This window comes from Chlorocebus sabaeus, chromosome 20 (assembly GCF_047675955.1).
Source record: "Chlorocebus sabaeus isolate Y175 chromosome 20, mChlSab1.0.hap1, whole genome shotgun sequence".
Classification (NCBI taxonomy): Eukaryota; Metazoa; Chordata; class Mammalia; order Primates; family Cercopithecidae; genus Chlorocebus; species Chlorocebus sabaeus.
Genome location: NC_132923.1, coordinates 134,803,608 through 134,823,047, shown reverse-complemented (window position 1 = coordinate 134,823,047; position 19,440 = coordinate 134,803,608). Strand labels below are relative to the sequence as shown.

The 19,440-nt window shown below is 60.5% G+C and overlaps 3 protein-coding genes and 1 long non-coding RNA gene across 11 annotated transcripts in view; 2 read left to right on the top strand and 2 right to left on the bottom strand.

Moving 5' to 3' along the window:
* Nucleotides 1-315: 315 nt before the first annotated feature.
* CALML6 (calmodulin like 6) lies at nt 316-1,242 on the top strand. The gene is made up of 4 exons (XM_073007934.1): nt 316-554; nt 694-838; nt 916-1,016; nt 1,089-1,242. Exons 1-4 carry the CDS (start codon nt 431-433, stop codon nt 1,133-1,135), a joined length of 417 nt encoding a protein of 138 aa, XP_072864035.1. The 5' UTR covers nt 316-430; the 3' UTR covers nt 1,136-1,242.
* A 299-nt stretch (nt 1,243-1,541) lies between these two features.
* Nucleotides 1,542-3,268, bottom strand: TMEM52 (transmembrane protein 52). Of its 5 annotated transcripts, none has more exons than XM_037995923.2 (5): nt 3,131-3,257; nt 2,998-3,041; nt 2,846-2,887; nt 2,206-2,384; nt 1,542-2,115 (listed from the first exon to the last, which is right to left on the bottom strand). In XM_037995923.2, exons 1-5 carry the CDS (start codon nt 3,194-3,196, stop codon nt 1,835-1,837), a joined length of 612 nt encoding a protein of 203 aa, XP_037851851.1. In that variant the 5' UTR covers nt 3,197-3,257; the 3' UTR covers nt 1,542-1,834. The 5 variants fall into 5 exon arrangements, with proteins under 5 accessions (XP_037851851.1, XP_037851853.1, XP_037851843.1 ...); XM_037995925.2 differs by having other exon boundaries at nt 2,998-3,069; nt 3,138-3,254; XM_037995915.2 differs by having other exon boundaries at nt 2,998-3,268.
* Nucleotides 3,269-5,895: 2,627 nt separating this feature from the next.
* Nucleotides 5,896-19,440, bottom strand: part of CFAP74 (cilia and flagella associated protein 74) — a 78,121-nt gene continuing 64,576 nt past the window's right edge. For 2 of the 4 annotated variants that reach the window (XM_073007930.1, XM_073007933.1), the window contains 14 exons: nt 13,599-13,875; nt 12,362-12,460; nt 11,449-11,588; nt 10,740-10,874; nt 10,499-10,608; nt 10,299-10,354; nt 10,071-10,190; nt 9,627-9,782; nt 8,832-8,961; nt 8,050-8,204; nt 7,308-7,440; nt 6,921-7,081; nt 6,525-6,659; nt 5,896-6,325 (listed from right to left, as the gene is read on the bottom strand). In XM_073007930.1, coding sequence (XP_072864031.1) covers nt 6,224-6,325; nt 6,525-6,659; nt 6,921-7,081; nt 7,308-7,440; nt 8,050-8,204; nt 8,832-8,961; nt 9,627-9,782; nt 10,071-10,190; nt 10,299-10,354; nt 10,499-10,608; nt 10,740-10,874; nt 11,449-11,588; nt 12,362-12,460; nt 13,599-13,875 — 1,909 coding nt within the window. In that variant the 3' untranslated portion in view covers nt 5,896-6,223. Of the gene's footprint in view, nt 6,326-6,524; nt 6,660-6,920; nt 7,082-7,307; nt 7,441-8,049; nt 8,205-8,831; nt 8,962-9,626; nt 9,783-10,070; nt 10,191-10,298; nt 10,355-10,498; nt 10,609-10,739; nt 10,875-11,448; nt 11,589-12,361; nt 12,461-13,598; nt 13,876-19,440 lie in introns of those variants that run through there. The other 2 variants (XM_073007931.1, XM_073007932.1) reach the window with 2 other exon arrangements.
* On the top strand, nt 10,487-13,495 carry LOC119623245 (uncharacterized). The gene is made up of 4 exons (XR_012089831.1): nt 10,487-10,589; nt 10,730-10,891; nt 11,475-12,036; nt 12,389-13,495. It is a non-coding gene; the product is annotated as an uncharacterized lncRNA (long non-coding RNA).

Below are 19,440 nucleotides of genomic sequence, written 5' to 3'. Positions count from 1 at the left end.
GAAGCCCAGGCCAGGGCTGGGCACCTCCCCACCCTGCTCTCAGCTTCCTTTACCTGTCTCACCTAGTGTCCATTGCCAGACTCCAGGACTGCAGCCTGGCCCGCCTGGCCCTGCAGCTCCCACTGTTCCCTCGAATGCTGGCCCCTGCCTGTCTGGCCTTTGTCCCTGTGAGCTGCCTGGCAGAGCCCTGCTGGCCCTGCAAACCCCTGGCGTGTGACCCCTTGTCCGGGAAGACTGCTCTGCGCTGGGGGCCTCCTCTCTTACCACTCACCTTGAAAGGCTGCCAACGGAGGGATGGGTGCAGGGGTATCTCCGACCCTTCCCTGGACACAGGTGCAGAAGGGACTCCTGGTCAGGCCGGTGTGGGTGTCCCCTGCAGACAGAGCGCCTATCAGCTGAGCAGATCAAGGAGTACAAGGGAGTCTTTGAGATGTTTGATGAAGAGGGCAACGGGGAGGTGAAGACGGGGGAGCTGGAGCGGCTCATGAGCCTGCTGGGTATCAACCCCACCAAGAGTGAGCTGGCCTCGATGGCCAAGGACGTGGACAGAGACAGTGAGCTTCTGGCGGGAGTGGGGTGGGTAGCCTCGGGGAGCGGCCCTGGGTCAGGTCTTGGTGTCTATGGGGGAAGAGGCAGAGCCCATGGGGAGTGCTGTGCCCCCTGTCCCTTGCGCCCCGGCTGTGCTCCTTGCAGACAAAGGGTTCTTCAACTGCGACGGTTTCCTGGCACTAATGGGGGTTTACCATGAGAAGGCCCAGAACCAGGAGAGCGAGCTGAGGGCGGCATTCCGCGTCTTCGACAAAGAGGGCAAGGGCTACATTGATTGGAACACGCTCAAGTAGGGCCCGGGCGGGGGGCAGGCGGTGGGTGGGCACGGGCAGGGCCGATGGAGTGGCTCAGTGCCAGGCCCCGCAGGTACGTGCTCATGAATGCAGGGGAGCCCCTCAATGAGGTGGAGGCGGAGCAGATGATGAAGGAGGCTGACAAGGACGGGGACGGGACCATTGACTATGAGGGTGAGTGGGCTGGAGCCCTGGGAGCCAGTGGCTGGGCCAGGGCAAGTTGCTGACCTGCCCCTCTGTCCCCAGAGTTTGTGGCCATGATGACCGGGGAGTCCTTCAAGCTGATCCAGTAGGGCGCAGCTGCTACAGTCATGGGAGGCCTGCCCGGGAAGGCCACTGCCCCTGCCCCTGCCCCCTGCCACCCACTCCCCCAGCTCTGTGCAAAATAAATGTTCTAGCCTGACTTGTGTGTGCCTCACTATCCCAGCCAGGGTTGGGGGGCAACGGGCAAAGGCATGGGGCTGGAGAAGGAAAAGAGTTTTCCTGGCCCAGCCACAGAAACACAACCCCAGTCATTTCTGCCAGGACACCTGACACCACCCATTGCCCAGCTCAGGGCTAGGAATGCCAGCCTGAAGCCTGGACGGGGTACAGGCCAGGGACCACGCGCTCACCCTGCCTGCTTGCACTGGGGGTTGGCTGCCCGAGGGTTCCTCCCATAGCCCTGGAGTCCCAGAGTCCTTCCCACATAGGCAGAGATCACTTAAATACAAACTTTATTCTCTCTCCAATAAGATGCAGACGTCACAGCTGGCCCTGAGCTCCCACCTGAGGCTCAGGCCCAAGGGGCCTCTTCCAGGCTGAGGGCCTGCTGGGACTGGGCCAGGGGCTGAGGCTGAAAGCAGCAGCCTGCCTAGGGGGTGACGCCATGGGGCTGGTGTAAAATGACACCAAGGCTGGGGCCACAGCAATGTGTGGGATGGTGGGGTGGGCTGGGGGCCCTTGGCTCCAAGCGCTAGTTCTCGAATCTCTGGTCCATTGTCCTACCTCCTTCAAGGGGCACCAGGGCTACAAGGTGGTAGTTGGGTATTGGGGCCCGACTCCTGGGGCATTGGAGTGGTCTCTAGGCCTGAGGCCCCAAGGAGAGGACTGGGTTTCTGGGAGAGTGCTGGCCCTTCCTCTCTGGGCTTGGCCATCTTGACAGCTTCATCGTAGGAGGGTGGAGGCTCCGGGGCGTACAGACTGTAGGCAGGAGGAGTCATGGAGTCCGGGTCCAGCTCCCCAAAGGGTACGGGTAACTGCATGCCCAGTGGGTACTGCACGGAGCTGTAGGCTGCAGGAAACCAGAGTGGGTTTGTGGAGGCGGGCTTGGCATTTACCCCCGCCATCTCCACCCCCAACTCGAGGGCCCCTAGGCACTCACAGGTCACAGTGCTGTGTACAGGGCTGTCGCTGTCCACAGGGATGACCGCCAGGTCGCAGGGCTGCCGTGCTGGTGGCAGATGTGGCTGAGCCTGCGCCTGCTTCCGGAGGCAGCAGAACCGGACACAGCCGGCTGTGACCCCGCACAGCAGCAACAGGAGGACCGCCAGCAGGATGAGCCTAGAAGAGCAAGGCCCTCCCACTGGACTGACCCTCGGCCACCGGGCACCTGCACCCTGGGGAATGTCGTGGCACAACCACCGAAGACAGGTTAACAGGATAAAAAGCAGACAATGTCTCTGCACGTTGGAGACTGCCGTGGCCAAAGCCTGGCCTCCGGCTGCTGGGCCTGCCCTGGCTGTGTCTCCTGGGCTGGCCAGGGGTGGCCTTGGGCTCACTCCCAGGACTCGCTGTCCTCAGCGACTGCCCCACTGCTGAGCGGGATCGTAGGGGCTTCCCGTGGAGGCCAGGTGGGAGGGGTGGGAGGGAAGGTCCTGCTTACTCGAGGTCACTTCCCGCCAGCGACCGGGGCTGGGCGACAGCAGAGGCGGCCTGGCGAGGTTAGGGCCGGGCGGGTCTGGCCCCGGTGACCCCCGCCCCAGAACCGTCGGACGCACGGCTCCGCCGCGGGCTCCACTTACCCCACGTGCCACAGGCTGCTCCAGCGGGCCTGGGGCAGGCACCTGCGGGGACGGCGGCACCTGGAGCAGGCGGGGCATGGGCCGGCCAACCTCACCGCCCGCACCTCCCCACAGGGCGGGGCCAGGCCCCGGGTCCCTCCCCCCCGACTTACTGGTCCGAGGGGTCGCAGCTGCCGTCCGCGAAGCCCAGCGCCACCTGTGGGGACAGGGGTGAGCCCGGGAGGGGCGTGGTCCGAGCACGGACCCGCCCCGCGGTGGCCGAACCGAGAACGCGGCCCGACCCACCTGCGGCAGCGGCAAGACCGGCAGCAGCAGCCGGAGCCCGCGGGCGGCCAGCGACCCCCGGCCCATGCTCTGCGGAGGTTGGAGCAGAGCCTGGCGGCGCGGCTTTATGGAGCCCCGCCCACCACATGACACACCCACCACATGACACGCCCACAGAACGCCCGCTCAGCGTAAACCCCGCCCACCAGCCCTCGCTCGCCGCAGGCCCCTCCCACCAGCGCACACGCCTACTGGACGCCCCACGCAGGGTAAACCCCGCCCGCCGGGCACCGCCCAGTGCAAGCCCCGTTCCTCGCAGGCCCCGCCCACAGGGGCACACGCCCACAGGACGCCCCACGCAGCGTAAACCCCACCCGCAGGTCCCCGCCCAGAGCAGGCCTCTTTCGCCGCAGGCCCCGCCCAGAGGAGGCCTCGCCCACGAGACGCCCCCACTCGCTGGACCTCCGCTCAATGCAAACCCCACCCACTGGCTCCACGCCCGCCATAAGCCGCGCCCACCAGACACCGCTCAACGCAATCCCCTCCCACTGGGCCAAGCCCAACGTGTTCAGAGGGTTTGTCCGTCCCAAGCCCTGCTTCGCAGCTCCACCTGGCCCAGAGTCGCGAGGCGACGGTAGGTCTCGCCCTCAGCCCGGGCATGGCGCCTTCACCCCGGCCGGCCGAGCGTGGCCTGCTCTGGCGCTGATCTGGGCGTGGCCCGGGAACCCTCGGGAGCTGGCCTGGAAAGTCGTGGCTGCCTTGGGTGTGGTCCCTCGGGTCCAGTCTTGCAGGCAGGCTCCAGGTGAACTGGAGGGTCACGCCACCAAGATGCTGGGCGTTCCGAACGTGGTGTTTGCGAACTGATTGTGGACCTGAGCTGCAGGTGCTGCCTGGGGACTGGCCCAGGGGGCTGCAGCCTGTCCCTGGCTCTGGGCCCTTGAGGCTCTGGGTGCAGACCACTTTCCCAAACCACTTGGCCTTGGGGGCCATGCCCCACCTGGGGAATGCGGCCTCCATTCCCGAGGGCCACAGGGAGCCCAGCACCCTTTCCTCAGCCTGCAATGTCCGCTGGTCCCCGTGCAGGGGCAGGCGGGGGCCATTTCTTCCAGCGGGACCCCTGACCCTTATCCCTCTGGCACCAGGCCAGGGGCCCTGTTAGGCTCTTGCTGCTCTCTGCTCCCCGTGCGACCAGCAGCACACTGTCCGCCGGGCGGTCAGGCTAAGGGAGGTGGTCAGCACAGCAAAGGGCAGGGTCCATCTTACTGCAGGAGGAGCACGCACCCCTTGCTCAGAACTGTTCCACATGTGGGCGCTGCTCAGTGTGCCCCACCCCTACAAGGGCAGTGACCCTGGAGGGCAGGGCCTCCTCTGCGTGGCTCTTCTGCCCATACCTGCCCCTTCACTGCATCACTCCTTCCATTTTCGGACTCTGCCTGAAGTTGCCTTTCACCTCCCAGGGCCTGTGCCATGGTCCTCAAGGGCCCTTCCTGCCTGCCCAGCTCTCCTGGCCTCTGGCCATTCTTCCCGCCACGTTGACCGCGCTGGTCGTGGAGGCCCAGCACGGGGGTGAGAATGGGAGTGGGTGTGCACCGCACTGCCTGAGACCACAGCCCCAAGTTCCGGAAGGTGAGGGTGCGGCCCCCACACAGGACCTGGGCAGGCCTCACCACTCAGTACCAGGGGCCTGCCAGCAGGAGAGTCGGGTCAGAGTTTAGAAGACAGGGGCCTACTCAGGAAACAGTGCCCTCCAGGAGCACCTCCTCCGGCGGCTGGGGCCGGCTTGAACCTGGTGGAACCTGCCTTCCCCTCCCATCTGGTGTGGCGCAAGCTTGAGCCATGGTGGGTCAGCCCCAGGAAGGGCAGCAAGGGACGCATTGGACAGAAATCCTGCAAAATGCCACTGCAGGGTCAATGTCACTGGCTTGAAGTTTGGGGCAATGGCAAGTTCCTAGGCACTGTGGGTCCTGGGGGGCTGGGGGTGAGGGCAGGCAGCTCAAGACCAGCATCCCTGAGGCCTATACCCAGGAAAGCTCCCCGAAGCACCACCTGCTCCCCCCTGCCAGGCCAGGGAAGGCTGCATACACTGTCCTGGTGGCTGCTGGTTGGGGTGGCACAGTGACTGTGCCGCACTGTGACAGGAGGGCCAGGTTGGGTGGGCTCTGTGGGGACAGTGTCCAACAAGCCAGACTCCAGAGGGCAGGGTTGGGGTGGAGGCACCACTCTGAGCTCTGGGAGCATCTCACGGGCTGTGAGGGGTCTTCTCTGTTGAAGGGTGGGTCAGAGCTCAGAAAGCCGAGCCCAGACTTATCTCAGACTAAAAGTAGAGACTTAAGTGCAGGAGCTGGGCCTCACCTGGCCCCTGCTGGGCGGAGGGGAGGGCATAAGTAGGCCGGGTTCCCGCCATCTGCTCACCTTTGCTTGGGGTCATCTGGGGTCCTGGAACTTGGGAAAAGTCTGGAGGTTCCCGGGGCCTGCCCTGGGCTTTGGAGCCCTGCCCTCCCCACCGCCCAGGGCCTCTCGGCTCTGGGTCAGCCTCAGCTCCGGCTGAGGCTCAGTACCCCGGCCCTCTGGACTGCCTGCCTGCTGCTCAGGGCGCCAGGCTTGGGGGCCCTCCTCGAATTTGCGTCAGGGTGGCCTCCCCACAGGTGTCCTGCAGGATGGCCCCGCTCCAGGAGGCCCTTGCCAGGCAAAGCGGGTTTCATGGCTGGGAGGGGAGGGGCTGCATCCCCAGGGCTCTATCCCCACCTCCCATTCAGTGCTCTGTCACCCACACTGCAGGCTGCAAGTGTTGGCCTACAAGAAGTTTATTGACAGGCTGTGGGGGGCTCTCCTGGGGGCTCTGAGGGGCTCTGGCTAGGACGGCTGTGGGCTGGCCTGGCCTTCTCGCTGGTTCTGAGTTTGGGATCTCAAGAGTGGGCGCTCTTGGATGTACCTGGGCTTGCTGGGTCCAGGGCAGCAGGAAGTGGCCGTGGCACCATGTGGAGGGTGGCCTATTGAAATCTGCCTGGCAGAGGATGGCCAGGTCCCAGGCCCCAGGATAGTATGGCCTGGCCCTCAGCCTGGGGAGGGCTTTGAGTGTGGGCAGGAGGGCCCGAGGGTGCTCTGTGCAGAGGCTTAGGGGCCGGTCACCACCTGGGCTACAAAGATGACCTTGTAGGTCTCCTTCACATCCCCCCTTAGCTGCAGCAGGGCCGACACCATGAGTGGGTGGTCTGGCTGGAACAGGACGGGAGGAGAGAAGAGGCCTTCAGCCAGTGGGCACCCGGGGGAGATCTGCTGTCTTCCCGCTGCCCTGCCCACCCGACTCCCCTGGGTCCTCCGCGGCCACCTCCTCCCCTGGGATTGGGCAGGGGTACAGCCCACCCAGCCTTTGGCGTTCCCAGGGCTCGCTGGCCTGGAACCCGAAGGCACCTACATCAAAGTCCGCAGGCGGCACCCAGGAGATACTGATGGTCTTCGTCTGGCCGCGCTCCACGGAGCCCCGGGAGGGCTCAATGGAGAAACCCTTGTGCTGCAGGGATGTGACACTGTCCAGGCTGAACTCAACGGTCTGTGGGGTATGGGGCTCCTGTAGGCTGGCGACCAGGCACCGCTCCCAGCAGCAGTGGGACTAGAGCTGAGGGTGCCCAGCTCCACTCACCCTCCCAGCTCTGACCAGCAGGCTCTCCACCCCACACCTGCCACAGGAAGTCCCAGAGAAGCCCGGCTGTGGGGACAATCCCAGTGAGGGGCAAGGCCAGGAGGGGGGCTGCCCAGGGCAGGGGAGGCAGAGGGGGCTGCCTCATGTCCCCAGGGGCAGTGCTGTGGGCACCTTCTTTGGAGATGGTTGGGTGGTCCGGATACAGCCCACCTGCAGCTCTCGGGTGGCAGGTGGGGCTGGCGTGTCTGTGTCGAACTGGACGTAGTCCAGGGCCACCAGGATGGGCCTCAGCTCCTCGGCCTCTGGAGACGGAGGGCCTGGCCGGGAGCTGGCTGGAGGGGTGTGGCCAGGGGAGCTGCTCAGGGTCAGGCTGAGGCATGGGGTGGGGCTGCAGCGGGACTCCTGAACTCTGGTTAGCAGTGGCTCTCCTGCCTGGCTCTGGGGTAGAAGACTGAATCCCTGCCCCACCCCGCTGGGTCTCAGGGCCCCCGTCCACAGGGCACAGGGCAGGGGCACCAGGAGGCCCCGTGTCTGTTCCCTCCCCGGGGAGGGGCTCACCCTCTCTGTGCTTGGGGTCAAATACGGGGATCACCATCAGAGACTCCACGGGCACGTCCAGGGGGTCCCCGCCCTCCACGAACATCATGTGCTCACGGGCGGCCCCTTTCAGCAGGATCTGGTGGGAGATTTTCTGGGGACAAGAAGTGGAGTGGCGAGGCCGGGCGCGGTGGCTCAAGCCTGTAATCCCAGCACTTTGGGAGGCCGAGATGGGCGGATCACGAGGTCAGGAGATCGAGACCATCCTGGCTAACACGGTGAAACCCCGTCTCTACTAAAAAGTACAAAAAACTAGCCGGGCGAGGTGGCGGGCGCCTGTAGTCCCAGCTACTCGGGAGGCTGAGGCAGGAGAATGGCGGGAACCCGGGAGGAGGAGCTTGCGGTGAGCAGAGATCCGGCCACTGCACTCCAGCCTGGGTGACAGAGCCAGACTCCGTCTCAAAAAAAAAAAAAAAAAAAAAAAAAAAAAAAAAAAAAGAAGTGGAGTGGCCTTGTCCCCAAAGCTCTGCAGCAGGGGCCCTGCTGGTGAGAGCTGGGCTGGCTCAGGGAAGGAGGCAGGGACGGCCTGGGGGCCCCGTGGGGCCCTGGACTCTGGTCTCTCAACCCATGACCCTCAGTGTGGTGCTGAGTCCCCCAGCCATGGTACCCTCCGGGTCTCCAAAGTGGGGCAGTGCAGCGAAAGGCAAGGCTCTGGCTGGGGCCAGGGCTGGGCCCAGCTGAACTTGCAGAGCCAGAGCCACACCTTTTCAAAGAGCACCACCTGGAGCCGGTCGGAGAAGTAGAGGCTCTCGTGGTCGGGGCTGAAGGTGACAGTGAAGTCCTGCGTCTTCCCGGGGTCCATGACGCCCTTGACGGGGGCCACGCTGAACACGCTCTGACCGTTGAGATTCTGCGTCCCTGCAGGTAGCGTGGGGTGCAGTTTGGCCTTCCCCACCTGCAATCACTGTTTGCCCTCCAAGCCCTGCTCCATAGAGCTCTGCACCCTGCCCACCCCCCACAGAGCCCCTGTCCTGCCGGGTGCCCCCCATGGCCTTGCACCCCCTGAACCCCCATGGATCCAAGTGCCCCCCATCTCACCACCCGCCCCCATCTCACCACCCACCCCCCATCTCACCGCCCACCCCCCCCAGCTCACCGCCCACCCCCAGCTCACCGCCCAACCCCCAGCTCACCGCCCACCCCCCCAGCTCACCACCCACCCCCAGCTCACCAACCACCCCCCCAGCTCACCGCCCACCCCCCCAGCTCACCAACCACCCCCCCCAGCTCACCAACCACCCCCAGCTCACCAACCACCCCCAGCTCACCAATCACCCCCCCAGCTCACCGCCCACCCCCAGCTCACCGCCCACCCCCCCAGCTCACCGCCCACCCCCCATCTCACCGCCCACCCCCCATCTCACCAACCGCCCACCCCCCCAGCTCACCAACCACCCCCCAGTTCTCCGACCACCCCCCAGCTCACCGCCCACCCCCTCCATTCGCTGCCACTCCCCCGCTCCACCCACCCTTCACCCCGCTCACCAACCACCTCCGTCCTCTGGGCGGGCGAGCTGAGGAACTGCGGCAGCTGCTGCTGGCCCCGGGCCCGGGCGCTGGAGAGACTGTCCAGGATCACGGAGAACTTGATGGGGAGCAGGGAGTTGTTCTGCAGCTGCGGAGAGCAGAGGCCACTGTTACCGCCCGCCAGCCGCAGCCCGGCTGCCTCCTTCCTGTGGTCAGCGCCCAGGACTTGGCTCCTGCTATGAGGCCACACCCAGGTGGGGACCCCAGTGGCCTGACAACGCTGGCACACGTGGCAGTTTACTGAGCTGTGTGCCAACGTCCCTTCTTCCAGCCTCTCATCAGCCTTTGCCAGGCCGGGGCTTGGCTTCCCTGCCAGGGGCGCGTGGACAGCTCTGGGGTGCCACCTGTCCTCCAGGGCACCTGAGTCTCGCTCATGGGCACATGCTGGTGCGAAGGCATGAGGGCACACGGGGCAGTGCAGCTCGCCCAGAGGGCCGCAAACCCTTGCCCCCGGGTGGCTGAGTTGAGCTCCAAAGGAGTGAGTTCAAACAGCAGGGCAGGGGGTGGTTGGGGGAGCTCTGTGCAGGGGCTGAGGAGGAAGGACAGGGAGGTGGGGTGACCAGGGGACATCTGCAGCCTCCCCAGAAACAGGCCCAGGTCCTGCAGGAGAGGGCGGCAGAGGCGACAGCTGTGTAGAGGGGGCTACCTGTGTCCCCACAGGCTCCCCGACCCACGGGTCACTTTCACAGCTGGCCTGAGTCCTGCCTGGTGGAAACCCCTCCTGGAAGGCTGGAGCCAGCACGTGTGCTTCACCTTGAAGCCTGAGGACACAGACTCTCCGGCGATCACATAGCCCATGTTGAGGATGCTGCCTTCAATGGAGCATGTGATCATGGACGCCACGCCAGTGCCCACGAGGGTGAGGGTGAGCGTGCTTCTCTTGGTAATGATGTCCAGTGTTTCTTGAGCCTAAAGAGACCACATCCCTCGGTCAGGAACAGATATCTGCTGGAGCCACGAGGGGAGCTCTGCCTCAGGGGCAGTGGGTTCTCAATGCCGGAGCTGAGACAGCGCTGGGGCTCCATCAGCTCCGCTCACTTGCCGGCTGGCGTGAGGGCCTGGGCCAGGCTGCCCACAGACCCAGGCGTGGTCAGCTCCGGGCCTGAGCACAGGCGATGCCCGCCCCGGCCAGCGCCTTTGTCCTGCGGTGTGGGGAGCCTTGGGCCGCAGTGTGGCCGGGGTGGGCCTGGGACTCACCAGGATGCTCTCGTGGGGAGAGAAGGACAGCACCAGGACCTGGGTCTCACCCGCACGCAGCAGGCTGGAGTGGTTCAGCAGGACGAAGGGGCCGTTGGGGTTCAGCAGGGAGAAGTCCAGCTGAGGGTCCATGTCAAGGAGGGGACACGGGTGTCTGCAGGCTCCACCACACCCTCCCCGGCCCCACTCCCACCCCGCAGGCCGCCTGGGCTGGGTGGACAAGGACACGGCCAGATCCTCGGGGGAGACGTTCTGGATGGAGACCTTCTTGATACTGCGGTGCCCTGAAATGGGGCGGGGAGCGTCAGGCCCCAGCCCCAGCCCCAGGCCCCAGGGAGCACCCCTGTCAGGCGTGGGCCGTGGGGCTGGGGGAGGCATGGGTGTGCCTGGGCACCGGGTGGAGGTGTGTGTGGGGCTGAGTGTCTCACCCACGGCGACGTCGCCGAAGTTAAAGATGGTCTTGCCTTTGTGGGACGTCACCACAACAGACGGCGCCACCGTCGGGCACCACAGCTCCAGGTAGAGGGTGTTGTGGGGGCTGGGATGGGAAGGGCATGCTGAGGACAGGGTGGGTGGCCCCCTGCCCGCCCAGGCCCCAGGGTTGGGCAGCAGCAGAGGACGGTGCGTTTGCGGCTGACCACACCCCATTCTGGCCACAGCGCCTCGCACCTGAAGCTTGGCGGTTCTGACCCTTTCCTGTCTTTGACGTCACCACTGGCAACAACACAGGGAACTACAAATGTGTCAAACTTCGCCTGAAACGCTCTGACCAGAGTGGCTCGGGCAGCCTGGTACTCGTCGGAACTGGAAGGAAGTCGGAGGTGTGCACTCCCGCCTCCCCCCACCCACCATCAGCCTAGGCCGGACCCCTGCGGCTCTGCCTCAGGGTCCCGGGGTTCCAGGCTGTGGCTGTCGCAGTTGTGTCTGACAAGCTGGCTTTTCCACCCTTCTCTGGCTCCTGTGGGGGCCTTGTCACTCACTTCAGGTCCTCATCAGCTGGTGACTGGGGTCTGGGGTTTGGGGCAGGTGCCTTTGGGCCCTGGATAGACAGCCATGTTCCTTTCTGGGGCCACAGGCGCCCATCAGAGCTTTCCCAGGGCTCATTCTGCACCCAAGGGGGCTGAGTGGGGGGCGGTGGCTTCGCTTCCCACCCGTGGAGTGAGGCTATGGGCAGGGGTGTCAGGCCTGGGGGAATGGGGTGGGCAGGTCCCAGGAAGGCAGCACCTGGATCCAGCTGTGTCTGAAGCCGTCAGTCCTTCCAGCCACACGGGTCATTCTGGGCAGTCTGTGGGGGGAGGGGACTCTCCACAGGGGCCACAGTGGGTCCCACCAGAGGGGCCTGGAGGGAAGCAGGTGGGGCAGCCCCTCCTGGACCCACCTGGGCTTCAGCTCCCGCTTCCGCAGTTCCAGGACGTGGGGGACAGAGACTTTGAACAGCTTGTCGCGGTTCTGCATTCGAAGAGCGGAGAATGACAGTCTGTGCATGTCCTTCTTCTGGGAGGCCATATCCTTTCGGAACTGTGGGGGAAGAGACTGGCTGTGGGGCTGCGCAGGGCCCCAGAGGCACCCAGCTGCACCCTGTGGCTCCTCTGCGGCCAGTGCAGGAACCGTGGGAGCCCCAGTTGGATTGAATGGGGACCAGAAAACCGACCGGCTCCCTAGGAAGACTGTAGCCAGTGCAGAGGGGCACACGGACCCCCACAGAGCTGCCCACAGACTGCAGCGTCTGCTTCACCAGAGGATAAACCGAGGCACAAAGGAGTGAGGAGGCAGCCAGAACTGGGGTCCCCCCCCTGTCTTCACTGCCAAAGGCTGAAGGCAAGTGCTTCCCCTCTCGTGCACGCCCAGGAGGAACCCGGGCCGGGCCAGGGAGGGCGCATCTGGAGTGTGGCAGGCAGGAGCTCTCGAGGCCGCCTCCAGGGCCGGCGCTTGCCAGGCAGATTCTGCAGGACCCTCCATGTTTCAGGTGCGCCTCTGGGGGCCTCCAGGTTGTGGGAGGGGCCCTGCATTGCATCCGCTGCACCCCTGGGTCGCAGCCCCTACTGCCCCCACCTCCAGAGCCCACCCTTCCCTGCTCCCGCCTGGCAGTGCCCTCCAGAAAGGAGGTAGGGTCTCGGTGAGCAAGCGTTTTAACCTCTCAGATGTAGCTCGACATGCGCAGTGCTTGGGAAAGGTCTACCCTGCGCTCCTGGCACACGGCGGGGGGCCCCCAGGGACTCGAGGGTAGTGGAGTTTGTTCCTGCGACAGGCCCTTCCCCTACCCACACCCCTCCTTCCCAGGCCCCACGCACGGATTTGGTCTCCATTTCTTTGTTCAGGAGTGGGAGGGCTTCCTGGCGGATCAGCTTCTCAGGCAGCACGGGCCGGAAGGCCACCTGGACCAGGCACCTCTGAGGAGAGACAGGCGTGGGCACAGGGGCTGCCACTTCTCTCCACCCCCCAGGAGCCCCTGCTGGCACTCTACCTTCCTCCGCCTGTTGACTCTTCTCAAGGTCACCTCCCCCTTGAGATTTCAGCCTGTGTGCCCCTTCGGGATGGCCCTCCCTGGCCTCTGTCCCCCAGGAAGCGGGGGCGGGCTGCAGGCGTGAGCACCAAGCCCTCTGGCCATGAAGGGTGGGGGTCCTGTGATTGGAGGTGTTGAGAGTAGAGTCCTGGGCAGGCCGGGACCCGGTCCCCTGTCCTTGGGGCAGCAGTGACAGCCTAGCCTGCCCTTTCCATCCTTGAGTTTTATGGGCGAGTCCTACATTTTGAATCACTGCATTCACTGCAATCCCATGTGAGCCAGCGGTCCCCCACGTGCCCTTCCTCACTTAGGCCTTCAGCAGCCCTCAGGGTCACCCGAAGGCCCTGCCAGGCCCAGAGCTTTCTGCTGTGCAGGAAAGGTGGAGTGTGGGTGGGAGTGGCCGACGCCCTCTGCCCTCCCCCCTCTGCCTTCGAGGTCCGCTGGTGCAAGGGACTACACAGGCTTCCCCAATCTCAACCTGGGAGTCCTGGATGGGTGCCGGCCAGGCCAGCAGCCTGGGGAGCTCCTGCCTCTCGGGGTCAGGCTGGACCAAGGGTACTGTGACCGCCCCCCCGGCGTGGGGGGCCCTAGGCCCCATGCACATTGGCCATGGATCGGGGTCAGGCTGGACTGAGGGTACTGTGACCGCCCCCCCCGGCGTGGGTGGCCCTAGGCCCCATGCACATTGGCCATGGATCCGGGTCAGGCTGGACCAAGGGTACTGTGACCGCCCCCCCGGCGTGGGGGGCCCTGGGCCCCATGCACATTGGCCATGGATCGGGGTCAGGCTGGACTGAGGGTACTGTGACCGCCCCCCCGGCGTGGGGGGCCCTGGGCCCCATGCACATTGGCCATGGAGCCTTCCTCGGCCCTGCTTGGGTCTGATGAGGGCCAGGTTGACTTGTGCCCCTGTTCTCCGGGTTGAAACCCTGTGGTTAAAGGTGGGCAAAGACAGACACCCTGGGGACAAATGCAGGTGGCGTGGAGCCCCTGCCTGCCAGCCGGCGTGTGAGGCCCACACCCACCTTTCCTGGCCACACGGTCCCCACCGAGGGCGAGATGGTGATAGGCGAGTCTGGGGGCAGCAGGAACTCGAAAGACGTGGGCCCCACAGGAGAGGTGTCCTCTGAGCCAATGCGGGGCTTGGAGTGGGTCCGTGAGCTCATGCTCAGGTGAGAGTTGATGACATACACTGTGGCCACGGAGGTGTCATATAGGGCCGTGGCTGCAAACTTGATCTGGTAGTGGGACAGCTCCAGGGGTGGGTGGACGCCCACAGCCCGGCAAGACAGCTTGAAGCACCTGCAAGCAGCAGCATGGGAGGCCCTCAGCCGTGCAGGGTGTCTGTGTCCCTCTGTGTCAGGTGCGGGGGCCGCTGGGTGGAGGACAAGCCCTGGGTGAGGCTCACAGGGGCATGCATGTCCCCACTGCCCGTGGGGTCACTGTGCCGCTAACAGATTTCGAAAATACAGCGTATCTTTGTGCACATTTTAGGTGGGTAGCTAAAAATTTTGAAACATATGTATTCATTTATAAATAGAGATGGAGTCTCGCTCTGTTGCCCTAGGCTGGACTGCAGTGGTGGCATGACAGCTCGCTGTAGCCTCCAACTCCTGGGTTCAAGGGCTCCTCCTGCCTCAGCCTCCTGAGTAGCTGGGACTACAGATGCGTGCCACTGTGTCATGGGTAGCTAAAAATTTAATCACAAGTTTAGATAGTTGCAAAGGAAGTTGCAAAGGAAATTTCTAGCTTATTTTGTTAAATATTTATTGACATTTTAAAAACGTTTTAAAAACGGATCTCTTTCTCTAAATGTAAGCACAGGTGTCTACGAGGCCTGTTAGGAACAAGTTGATTCCTGCCACCATCCATTAAAAAGAGGCCGGGACCTGGTTATTTTAACCTTTGGAAATTTCACATTTCATGTTTTCCTTGAATGTCTATTTCCGCTGTACTTTCCCCTTTGGTTTTTGTCCTAATTGTATGTATTTTATGCTGTAAAGGACAATATTGCTATGACATCTGTCTGTAACAGAAAGCCTTCATTCATATGTAGTAATATTCAAATGCATATTTTTATGTCCTGTGACCACAGGCTCTAAATGTTTCAAAAGTCTTTAAAGGCCAGGCGTAGTGACTCACGCCTGTAATCCCAGCACTTTGGGAGGCTGAGATGGGCGGATCACGAGGTCAGGAGATTGAGACCATCCTGGCTAACATGGTGAAACCCCGTCTCTACTAAAAATACAAAAAATGCCGGGCGCAGTGGCTCATGCCTGTAATCCCAGCACTTTGGGAAGCCGAGACGGGCGGATCACGAGGTAAGGAGATCAAGACCATCCTGGCTAAAACGGTGAAACCCCGTCTCTACTAAAAATACAAAAAAATTAGCTGGGCGTAGTGGCAGGCGCCTGTAGTCCCAGCTACTTGGGAGGCTGAGGCAGGAGAATGGCGTCAACCTGGGAGGCGGAGCTTGCAGTGAGCTGAGACTGCGCCACTGCACTCCAGTCTGGGTGACAGAGCGAGACTCTATCTCCAAAAAAAAAAAAAAAAAAAAAAAGGCCGGGCGTGGTGGCGGGCGCCTATAGTCCCAGCTACTTGGGAGGCTGAGGAAGGAGAATGGCGTGAACCTGGGAGGCGGAGCTTGCAGTGAGCCGAGATCATGCCACTGCACTCCAGCCTGGGTAACAGAGCAAAGACTGTCTCTGTCTCAAAAAAAAAATTTTTTTTCTTAAAAAAATTGGCTGGGCGCACTGGCTCATGCCTATAATCCCTATAATCCCAGCACTTTGGGAGGCCAAGGCGGGTGGATCACCTGCAGTCAGGAGTTCGAAGACCAGCAGCCTGGCCAACGTGGTGAAAGCCCATCTCTACTGACAAAAATGCAAAAATGAGCTGGGCGTGGTGGCCAGTGCCTATAATCCCAGCTACTTGGGAGGCTGAGGCAGGAGAATTGCTTGAAACTGGGAGGCGGTGGAGGTTGCGGTGAGCCGACATTGTACCACTGCACTCTGGTCTGGGCGACACAGTGAGACTCTGTCTCAAAAAAAAAAAAAAAAAAAAAGGAAATAAAAAATTTAAAAAAATCTTTAAAAAATTAAGAAAAATTTAGGCCGAGTGTGGTGGCTCACGCCTGTAATCCCAGCAGTTTGGGAGGCCAAGGCAGCCGGATCATGAGGTCAGGAGATCAAGACCATCCTGGCTAACACGGTGAAACCCCGTCTCTACTAAAAATACAAAAAAATTAGCCAGGCATGGTGGCGGGCACCTGTAGTCCCAGCTACTTGGGAGGCTGAGGCAAGAGAATGGCATGAACCCTGGAGGTGGAGCTTGCAGTGAGCCGAGATCATGCCACTGCACTCCAGCCTGGGCAACAGAGCGAGACTCCGTCTCAAAAAAAAAAAAAAAAAGAAAGGAAATAAAAATGTAGTGATGAGATGTTGCTGGTCTCAAATTCCTGCACTCAAGCGATCCTTCTGTTTCAGCCTCCCAAAGTGCTGGGATTACGGCCGTGGCACCCAGTGCTCAATAAAATTATTTTTTAGTGGATATATCATTGATTATTAGTAGTAGTCGATTTTTCTCTCTTTTTTTTTTGAGGAGGAATCTCGTTCTGTCGCCCAGGCTGGAGTGCAGTGGCGCGATCTCAGCTCACTGGAACCTCCGCCTCTCAGGTTTAAGTGATTCTCCTGCCTCAGCCTCCCAAGTAACTGGGATTACAGGCACCTGCCACCATGCCTGGCTAATTTTTGTATTTTTAGTAGAGATGGGGTTTTGCCATGTTGGCCAGACTGGTCTTGAACTCTTGATCTCAAGTGATCCACCCACCTTGGCCTCCCAAAGTGCTGGGATTACAGGCGTGAGCCACCGCGCCTGGCCCGACTATTCAGATATTTCTATATTTTTCTTGTGTCAGTTGTGTATTTTGAGGAATTTGTCCATTTCCTCGAAATTGTCATGTTCCCTGGTGCAAAGCTGTTCATCATGTTCTCTTCGTATCGTTTTGATATCTGTTAGGTCTGCAGTGATGTTCCCTTTCACTCCTGATACTGATGGTTTGTGTTTTCTCTTTTTATCCTGATTGGTCTGGCTAGGGGTAATGAATTTTATTAAATTGTACAAGAAAGACTTTTAGTTTGTTATTTTTCTCTGTCGACCATTTCATTTCCATTGCATTGACTTCCACTCTTTTATGTCTTTTCTTCTACTCTCTTTGGGTTTAATTTCCTGTGTTCTTTTCCTAATGCTTGAAAAGGAAGCTTAGATGGTTGATTTTCAAACCCTCTTTTCTGATATCTGCATTAGAACAAGAAGCTTCCCAGGAGGTGCTGCTCTGACAGCCCACAGGCCTCAAACCTAACGGGTCCTAAAGGGAACCCCTGGTGGTGTCCATGAGGCTCAGTCACAAAAATACCCAGGCTGAGGGGAAACAAGCAAAATCCAGACCAGCAGCGGGGGGCCTGAGGCGCTGACCTGGGGTCCCGGTCTGTTTGGGGTTCTCCTAGCTTCAGCACTCAAAGTCCTGTGGCCTGAGAAACCCCTCAGTGCCAGGCACGCCAGCATGGTGGTCACCCTACATCTGTGCAAGGGTAGAAGTGTTTACGCTTGCACACACGTGTGTGTGTGCATGTGTGTGTTAGGTTATAGGTACACAGGTATGTAATGAAAATGCGACCCCTGGCATTCCCGACAGTGATGGGCTCTGGGCAGGGAGGGAGAATGAAGCCACCTCCGACTTGAGGAAGAATGTTTGTTTCTGTAACAACGAAGAGAAATCGGAGGCAAGTAGGATAAAAGTCTAAGGTCTGTATTTTGGGTGGAGGGTACACGATGCTGACTTTCTGAGTTTGTGGATTATCTGAAAATGGAAGGGAGGAAGAGAGCAGAGGACGCAGGGCTAAGAAAGTTGGGGCCTTCTATTTTTTTTCAGCACGTCACACACACACACGAACTGCAGGGGGTGCTCTGGAGCCATGGAGTTAGAAAAGCCTCTCTTAGGCCGGTAGCGGTGGCTCACGCCTGTAATCCCAGCACTTTGGGAGGCTGAGGCGGGTGGATCACGAGGTCAAGAGACTGAGACCATCCTGGCTAGCACAGTGAAACCCTGTCTCTACTAAAAATAAAAAAATTAGCTGGGCGTGGTGGTGCACACCTATAGCCCCAGCTGCTCGGGAGGCTGAGGCAGGAGAATCACCTGAACCTGGGAGGCAAAGTTTGCAGTGAGCCAAGATCATGACACTGCACTCCAGCCTGGTGACAGAGCGAGACTCTGTCTCAAAAAAAAAAGCAAAAAAAAAAAAAAAAAAAAAAGCTCTCTGAACTGGGCTCCTTTTATTTTATTTTTCTATTTTTTATTTTTTATTTTTTTTTGAGATGGAGTCTCGCTCTGTCACCCAGGCTGGAGTGCTGTGGCACCATCTCGGCTCACTGCAAGCTCCACCTCCCGGGTTCACGCCATTCTCCTGCCTCAGCCTCCCAAGTAACTGGGACTACAGGTGCCAAAAGTGCTGGGATTACAGGCATGAACCACTGCACCTGGCCTGAACTGGGCTCCTTTCTGAGAGTGAGGAGGAGAGCCGGGCGCAGTGGCTCACCCCTGTCATCCCAGCACATTTGGAGGCTGAAGTGGGAGGATCGTTTGACGCTATGAATTCAAGACCAGCTTGGGCAACACAGTGAGACCCCGTCTCAAATATACAAAAAATATAAAAATTAGCCAGGCATGGTGGTGTGTTCCTGTAGTCCTAGCCACACTCAGGAGGTTGAGGTGGGAGGATTGCTTGAACTGGGGAGGTGGAGGCTGCAGTGAGCCGTGATTGCACCACTGCACTCAAGCCTGGGTGACAGAGCAAGACCCTGTCTCAAAAAAATAAATAAATAAATAAATAAATAAAATGTAAACGTTCAGAAAGAAATAATTGCACTTGAAAATGAGCAGTAGAAAAAGGTCGAATCACAGGTGACATTGTTATAAGATGAGAGAGAATGAGGAGTGGAATTTATGTAAACGGTGAAGCACGCTGCGAAGCGGTGTTGTGAAGGAATCAAACGCTGCAGCCTAACGACTCCACGTGCGCCTCAAAGAGTTCAGAAAGTGATACAGGGCTGGAAACTGCGACATCGATAGGTCAGAGTCACAGGGCCGTGATTACGGATGGGAGGTGCAAAGCACTGAGCACCGAAGGCGGCTGAGGGACAGACGACTGGGCGTTAACGCACCCCGGAGAAGGAGCCAATGTGGCTTTTGAAGTGGTCTGGTTGCCTGACTAGCCCGGAGGTCCTGCTGCCAGTGAACTTGCAACACAGAACAGAGGAACACGTGAACTGACACCACGGGACAGCATCCTACCTGTGGCAACTCCACAGAACAAACCTGCCCGGCTTCTTCAATAAATACATTTCAAGGACCCACAGAGATGGAGGGAGGCCCCAACGGCCCAAGTCAGTAGGACCCAAATGTGGGTGATTGTTTGACGAAGGCACAGAGGAATTCTGGGCAGGATGGAATCTTTTCAACAACGAGGCTGGAATAATTGGAAGCCTCTGTGCAAAAAAATGAACCTCAACTCGGCTCACATCTGAAACAAAAGCGATCAAATGGACCACAGACCCAGCTGTGACTGCCCCCCAGTGTCTTGGCCTCTGTCCCAGAACACATCCCTGGAGACTGATGGTCCCAGCAGCAACGAGAACCCATGCAGGACCACGGCCACTGCTTCGGGTCCAGTTTCACCTCTCCCCCTACCACCTCCTTATCCCACTCTCAGGCTCAGGGAGGTGCAGAGACTGGCTGATCGCACAAGACGTCAGAGGATGCAGGTCTTTACACCAGGTCCACCTCTGGACACAGGTCCACCCACATAGAAA